This window comes from Camellia sinensis, chromosome 2 (genome assembly GCF_055761805.1).
Source record: "Camellia sinensis isolate YWXY chromosome 2, ASM5576180v1, whole genome shotgun sequence".
Classification (NCBI taxonomy): domain Eukaryota; kingdom Viridiplantae; phylum Streptophyta; class Magnoliopsida; order Ericales; family Theaceae; genus Camellia; species Camellia sinensis.
This window is the reverse complement of record NC_138962.1, coordinates 162861411-162868867: the sequence shown is the minus strand read 5'-3', so window position 1 is coordinate 162868867 and position 7457 is coordinate 162861411. Positions and strand designations below refer to the sequence as shown.

Below are 7457 nucleotides of genomic sequence, written 5' to 3'. Positions count from 1 at the left end.
AGCCCGACAGACCGGGCCCTCCAGCAGAATCCTGAATCGGGCAGTCTCCTCAGCACCAGCATACCAATCCCGATATGCAGCTGGCAATGGAGCCCAAGCCTGCCAGGTGATCTGTAAATGATATGCAGTTTGTTATCTACTGTTATCGAAAGAATAATGTAAAGCAAAGCTTAAATGAACTGCAAATTCTAAAAATACCTCTGCGGCGGTAATGGTATCGAAGTAGCGACGGAAGAATATGAATGACTCCCGTGGTCTCCGCACGCATCTCACATCGAAGCGTCGAGAGAATGAAATGCCGAGGGGGGTCTCCTCATCTGGCACTGGGGCAAGCCTTGGGAAGGAGGCATAGACCCACAGCTGCAGTGCAAATATCAATATGCTTATCAGATAAAGTAGAACGCAGAATAAAGCAGAAATCGCAGAACCGTATATTGTGTAGTGCATCGTGTAGAGTGTACAGTACGTGCAGTATACAGTCAGTGTAAAGCAGATTGCATGTTTGCAGTGTGTGCAGTATATAGTCAGTTGGCAATAGATTGTGTAGTACATGAAGTGTATGGTGCAATGTGTGCAGTGTGTAAAGCAGATTATATGTGTGCGGTGTGTGCAGTATATGACCAGCGTGAAGTAGACCGCACTACTAAAAAAAGTACTTTTTGCGACCACTACAAGCCGTCGCAAATAATAAAAAAACAGTCGCAAAAGACTTTTTGCGACGGCCTATGCGACGGCAAATGAGGGTCGCAAATGTGGGGGTGGCAAATACTTTTTGCGACCCCAAAACAACAGTCGCAAACTATTTGCGACCACCTAACCTACTTATAGCGACTAATATTTTGCCGTCGCAAAAGAGTTTAAAAAATGGCTACAATGTATTAGTGACCATCTTCTTACCGTCGCAAAAAAAAAAAAAAAAAAAAAACCTACAATGGTATATATATAGAGATATATATATATATATATTCAAATATTATATACAATAAACGTAAAGACATATTTGTAAAAATCTCAACATTCATGCATTATTTTTCATTTCTTCCTTTAATAAAATCTCAACATTCATGCATTAACATTTCTTCTGCACTTTCCTCGAAACTATCACAAACCTCAAAATATAATTTCCACTAAACCAAAGAACTAAACAATCAAAAAGAATTGAAAGTGAATTAAATACACATCCATGCTTCCTAGGTCCACACAATATTCTTTTCTTTTTTTAACCTAAATGGTGTAAAAAAAAAAAAAAAACCGCTCTACTCTTACTTGCGTGTCTTCTTTTCCATGTAACGCATAACAACGCTGCTCCTACTAGTTGAAGGGAATGAACTTTCAGGACACAATGGAGGCAGCTCTCCCGTGAGAACCATTGGAGAAGCACCAGTCTTGATGATCTGCAACACTACTCTCCATGCTAAGACCAGAAAATGAGATGCTGGAATGGGCATGCATTGCAAAGCAAAGATTTGGATCAGTTTTAGAGCTTATCACGGAATCAGCAGATGCCGGATTGCTGATAGCCGGCTGCATTGACTTAAGTAGTCCAATTGATGACCCCTGGGGAAAACAAGCAACATTTGATGATAAGTGCATTTTAAATCAGATGTAAACTCACAAATAACAAGGGGTTTCAGTAGTACTTCAATGAGAGAAAGCATAAGCATTTATTTAGAAACTTCAGCAGAAATATTTGATGACATACATGCAACTGTGAAATGTTTGCTAGAACGTGATTGACAGGTGTTGAAAGGAGAGGAGAGGTGTTTATGTCAGTTTGGCAAAGCAATAATCATGTCAGAAATTCAAGAAGCATGGCTATGATTGAAAACGTGTCATATAACATTCCAAGAAGAAAGGCCCACAGCTCAAAGCCAATGAGTAAGGTTGAGAGGGCAAATAATGATGATACTGTTTGGCTGACTAGAATGATTAAGATTGTGAGGACCAAGAAAATATATGAAGAATGGAAGAGCAAAATCTTCACAACTATGCTGTAAAACAAAGGTGTTGCAAGAACTATCACTAGATCATATGCAAAAGTCCTACTATGAGAATTCAGAAGAGAATGATAAACTAAGAGCAAGGTATGCAACCATGGAAACTATAAAAGCAATTTGGTTACACCAACCATGGAGCAGTAGTATTAATGTCAGTTTCAACCTTGTTGATGTTGTTTTGAACATCAGGAGGTAAAAAAAGTTGATCCACTCTGATATGCTTAGCTGCTTCAAGATAATCCAATACACTCCCAAGACTCTCAACAATGGTGTTAGCTTGCCACACGACATGGTCCAATGTATTCGATGTGCTAGTATGGAACTTCCCTTGTCCAGTATACAAAACAACGCATCCAATGCTGAAATCAAAAACATAGAACAACAATGGACTCTCAGATAAATCGATCCAAATCCAAATATTCAATTTAAACTCGTAGGTATTGTGTGTGTGTGTGTGACACATAGAGAGAGAGAGAGAGAGAGAGAGAGAGAGAGAGAGAGAGAAAGATATACATTGCAGCAATGGTGAACATCAGAAAAATGAAAGAAAGCGCATAAGCTGTTCGAGAATAGCCATGGTATCGACGTTGGCAGCAGCAACAATAGAGACAGAGGAGGAGCAGAGAAAGGCCAAATCCCACAAACCAGATTGCAGCAATAACAAACAGGTGAGCACCAGTAAAAGCCACAGACTGCATTTAGAACTGAAAATATCTACACTAGGACACCTGTTATTTGACCCTCACTTCCAAAAGACAGAATTGCAATATCACTATAAGCAGTAAAGAGTACAAAAATTTCAAAGATATTGTGTAACCCATTAGAAGTTCACAGACAAACTTCTCTGCTGAAAAAGAATAGAGGAATCACTATTATGCTTTTTTATGCCTTTATTTTGAAGCACCATCATCTTGGGTACTACAGGTTCTTCTAGAACAACATAACCCAACAAGTTAAGCCTTAACCCTATGCGTCTGCATCTCTTTTTAATCTTTTTCATTCCTTCTTGTTATGATTTACGTATAGTCACAGACTCATAGTTATATTCATGATTCTGGAAAAATTAAATATGCACAATGAATTGTCAATAGTTTTTCATTACAACACAAAACACTTGCAAACTAAACATGACAGAAAATAAATTCAAAAACTATAGCATTTTTGTAGTGAAGATCATGGTGCTAAATACAAAACTATAGCATTTTTTTCTTTTCTTTTCAAAAAGTCATGGCGTTGTATACCTTCTGAGGCTCCAGCATCAACCAATGATAAGTAGTACTTAGGCTCGATAAAAATGTGCGCCAGTAAGATGAAATAATGGCTCTGTTCCTCCCTTGTTCTTTGGATGACTTGTACCTATTTGAGAACCGGGCAAGCAATTTTCACCTTCAAATAAATAATTCAATGATTATAAGCTATCAGGTGCACTATGATTATTTGGAGAGCTGTGTAGTGTTGATATCTAAATAAGAACCCATGGTTTAAATATGTATAATTTATTCTCATATAACTATCAGTTGAGATATAGCATTTCTCAATATAGAACCATGCTAACATCCAAATCTCTATTTCTAGAAAAATAGAGGTTCATCTGCACTAGTTCTTCTGCTCACTCTGACTTCTAGTTTCGGTATTACAAATGGTTTTAGGTAGTGATCCCCTGCATTAGTGCATATTTCAGAAATATTGTGAGGAAAACAGAATCATAAAAATCAGTTTTTACGTTTCTGTAGAACACTAAAAAGTATTTAGAAACATTAGTGATATATATTGGTGATCTGTTATGGTGTATGGAAACAATGTGTTCCCTTATAGATATTGTAACAAGGACGCATATGGCAGTGGCCAACATCAATATTTAACAAATTAACAGAATCAATTAATTGCACACAAAGATTTCACAAAATGAAAAACAGATGAGAGATAAAATGTAATGCCCAACCTAATGTTTAACATGAATATTTTTCTAGAAATGCAGATCACTGCTTATAGTTGTTAGATCAATAATGTTAACAGATGAACAGTACAGATGATCAATAATGTTAGATCAATAATAATTACAAAGGCTTTTTTACCATGGTCTGACAGACTACATAGAGTGAGGAAGGGAGAGATGGTTTAGTAATAGAAAGTAATAATATCAAGACAAACTAAAAAAATCCAAGGCAGCATTTAGGCAAACACATAAAAATAGACTTACAGGTACTGTAAATTCTTGAGCTGGCCAAGCTGAGGGACCAAAAATTGGCCAGATAATGCTGCATTTCCAAGATCACTGAAGAAGAGACAAACAACCATCATAGAAGACCTCAAAAATTGGGAGAAAGTTATGTACTTCATGGAAGTTCAAAATGTTTTCATGTGCATTGATATCATCAAAGAAGATAGCTTACACTCTTATCACACTATTTTCATTTTTTATTTGGATCAAACCTATGGCATAGATCAATCATCAACCCCATGTATATATCCTATATTTTAATTTTGATTTAAAACCAATTAGTCACATATAGAGTACACCATCACTGTTAATTTAATTGTCCTTTATTTTATCTCCATGTACTAAGGTCTAGCCTACACACACAAACTTGCAGGCACACTGTATATAGAGAACATAGGATTATGACTGAATATTAGGTTTGTTATAGAACCTGACATGGCCTGAGATGCTAAATTAGAGATTTGAAAATAAGTTACCACAAGCACTTCTTGAAGTTAAAAGTTTGTTCAACATAGGATTATGAACTTGATCCATGCTTATATTAGTTAGTGTTGTTAGTCTATATAAGCTTACAGTCTATATAAGCTTACAGTTTTGACTAATCATGTATGCTTTGGTTTAGGGAAGAGTAAGAGAAGTATCCTGTCACAATCTTATTAACCATTTTTCAAAGAAAGAACCTTTCCACAATTTTATATTTATACCAAATTGATATTAACATTGTCACTCACAATATAAAAAGATATTAGTCAGTAAAGTTTAGTGTTATAAAACTTACCTAATAGACTAAGCAAGAGATACTGGGTGCATGTCCAACTAGGCACATTGGACACAAATCCTGTACTCTTTTAAGTCTTACGCGTGTCAAGTGTTCAACACCATTACTTCTTGCATTTAGAAAAGTCAAAAGCAACATAAGAGATATTCAAGCATTATTAAAGGTCAAGCAGGGGACCTTAATTGTGTTCTTCCACACTCTTCCATTCCATAAAATTAAAACCACAATTTAGAATACTAAGAATAATTACATGTGAAAGACATTACCATTGCTTCTTTGAATAGATACTCCTGTAAGTGAATGCAATATTTGAAATCATCGCACTAATGAAACCAGTCCAGTGGAAAGAAAGTTCCGTCAGTGATGCCATTGATACGCCTAATATAGAATTTGAGAGGATTATCATCAACAAAAGAATATGTTGCTCAATTTATTTGATCAAGCCCTTGGTTCTTGACATAATCACATAACCATTTGTAAACAAATTTTATTCAAATGCTTGATAAAAAATCTAATTACATGTACAAATACGTGTGTAATTTATACTGTGATAGGTTACTCGATTAGTTTTATGACAGTATCACTTTTTATTAAAAATATATACCCAGCAAATCAGGTTTAGAGAAGCGGTAATTTTGATTCAACATGAAGACAAATGAACTAATAGATAGGAACAAAGTCGAACAATTACCAAAAACAACAGGGGCTAAGTCGAACAATTACCAAAAAAGGGCTTAAACACCAGGGTTTACGGAGCTACAAAATACATTTAAACTGAAAATACAAATCGAAATAGCTAGATGCTATCATTCTTACTGCTATTATGTGAATTTTCAGAATGTAAATGTGGGGAAAATTATTATTGTGCTTCACATGTTAACTTTAATATGAAACTAATTTTTTTAAGCTGTAAAAAATTCAAATAAATAAACAAAACACTAGCTATACTACAAAAAAATTCAATTAAAATTCCAATGCACCTTCATCAGACAAAATATTAAAATAAAACAAGTCTATACAAAATTTAGGCTATAGAAATTTTTTGTTTGAATAGCGTCATAAATTCTTTTTAAAAACTCTATGTAATTGTGAGTAACAAAGCCATAGAGAGAGAGAGAGAGGAGAATAAAAAGTAAATGAATCAAACCCTAACTTTTGCTCTCTCACAGTATCTCTCCTAAATTCTATGAAATTTGCGAAATTGGCTATGAATCGCAGAACAAAAAATAATCGAATTCAGATGTGTGTATATAAATATGCATGTATATGTGAGAAGAATTGAAAATAGATAGAAACATTTCAGATGAGAAAAGAAAGAACTGCAAATAATTGAAAACCTAGATTTCCTAAGTCAGATAGAGAGAGAAGCAGAGGTGATAGAGGAGGTTGAGGATTGAAAAATTACTTGTATTCTCACAAGACACCGATGAAATCACCTAATTTGCAATGAAATCACCTGAAAATTCAACAAATTGACAGGTACATTACAAGTTTCTGAATTCAGAAACAATTTAAGAGAGAGAGAGAGAGAGAGAGAGAGAGAGAGAGAGAGAAGAGAGAAGAAAGATTGAGAAATTGAAGGGGAGAGAGAGAGAGAGGGAGAGAGAGGGAGCCATACCTGTGACGACCATGGGTGAGTGCGAGAGAGAGCTAAGGCACATTGAGGGCTTCCATCATAGAGAGAGAGAAAGTTATGAAATTGAAATTGGGGAAAATTAATTAAAGAAAGCCGTGTTATTTGCATCCCTTAAAAGTTATGGCTGTTGCTGATATTTTCTTTTTCTTTTTTCTCTTTTTTTGTGACCGCTTGTTTGACCGTCGCAAAAGAAGTGACGCAAAAAGTCATTTTTCTAGTAGTGCCGTAGTGTGTGCAGTGTACAAAGTATAGAAAATATATAGCAGAAATGTAAAATGGAAAAGAAGATGTACCTCCCAAGCCCGCCAGTAGCCTCCGAGAAACTGTCCGCTACAACGGGAGGATGAGCTCATGTATCCGTAAAGGGTGGCCAGGCCGGCACCACCCTAGTCGTAAAAGCGGATCCATATGACATCCACTAAAGCGCTCAGCAGACAGAGGGGCACGGTGTTCGCCTGGTCGGCAAAGAGAGTCGTCCCCAACAAAAACATAAGGAAGCCGCGTGCATATTGCTCTACCTCCTCCTGAGCCATCGGTGCCTCCTCAGCCAAGGCTGGCTGAATCCTGAAGTGGTCCTCGAACCACGAATATCTGACAAATCCTGGACGGGCAAGAGGTGGCAGCTCGCCAAGCAGGTACATCTGGGCGGCCTCCCACTCGTCCATATCTGAGTCAAAGGGGATCAAATCACCCCCTACCCCAATGCCGGTGAGCATCGAGAAGTCGAAGGGAGTCAGCGTCATGTCTCCCGTGGCAGAGAAGTGGAAGGAATCGGTGGTGTCCCTGCACCTCTCCACCAGAGCAGCAAGGAGAGGCTTGCTCGTA

The 7457-nt window shown here is 36.9% G+C and overlaps 1 protein-coding gene across 17 annotated transcripts; it reads right to left on the bottom strand.

Moving 5' to 3' along the window:
* Positions 1–999: 999 nt before the first annotated feature.
* LOC114297555 (uncharacterized) lies at positions 1000–6816 on the bottom strand. 17 transcript variants are annotated; one of them, XM_082915997.1, is made up of 9 exons: positions 6615–6816; positions 6402–6452; positions 5263–5374; positions 4997–5102; positions 4198–4272; positions 3239–3383; positions 2511–2742; positions 2161–2356; positions 1000–1557 (listed from the first exon to the last, which is right to left on the bottom strand). In XM_082915997.1, the coding sequence occupies exons 7-9, from the start codon at positions 2693–2695 to the stop codon at positions 1333–1335; spliced, it is 606 nt and encodes a 201-aa protein (XP_082772123.1). In that variant the 5' UTR covers positions 2696–2742; positions 3239–3383; positions 4198–4272; positions 4997–5102; positions 5263–5374; positions 6402–6452; positions 6615–6816; the 3' UTR covers positions 1000–1332. The 17 variants fall into 17 exon arrangements, 15 of the variants coding, with proteins under 15 accessions (XP_082772123.1, XP_082772125.1, XP_082772118.1 ...); XM_082915999.1 differs by having other exon boundaries at positions 3239–3353; XM_082915992.1 differs by having other exon boundaries at positions 3239–4272; positions 4997–5105.
* Positions 6817–7457: the final 641 nt, after the last annotated feature.

What these genes read in the sequence shown, in the direction of transcription:
- LOC114297555 (XM_082915992.1), bottom strand. Translation starts at nt 2,695, where the DNA reads ATGCAGTCTGTGGCTTTTACTGGTGCTCACCTGTTTGTTATTGCTGCA. An exon ending in ATGTTCACCATTGCTGCAAT is followed by an intron (nt 2,357 to 2,510) that starts GTATATCTTTCT and finishes TTTTGATTTCAG; the next exon opens with CATTGGATGCGTTGTTTTGT. An exon ending in TTCAAAACAACATCAACAAG is followed by an intron (nt 1,558 to 2,160) that starts GTTGAAACTGAC and finishes TGTTTTCCCCAG; the next exon opens with GGGTCATCAATTGGACTACT.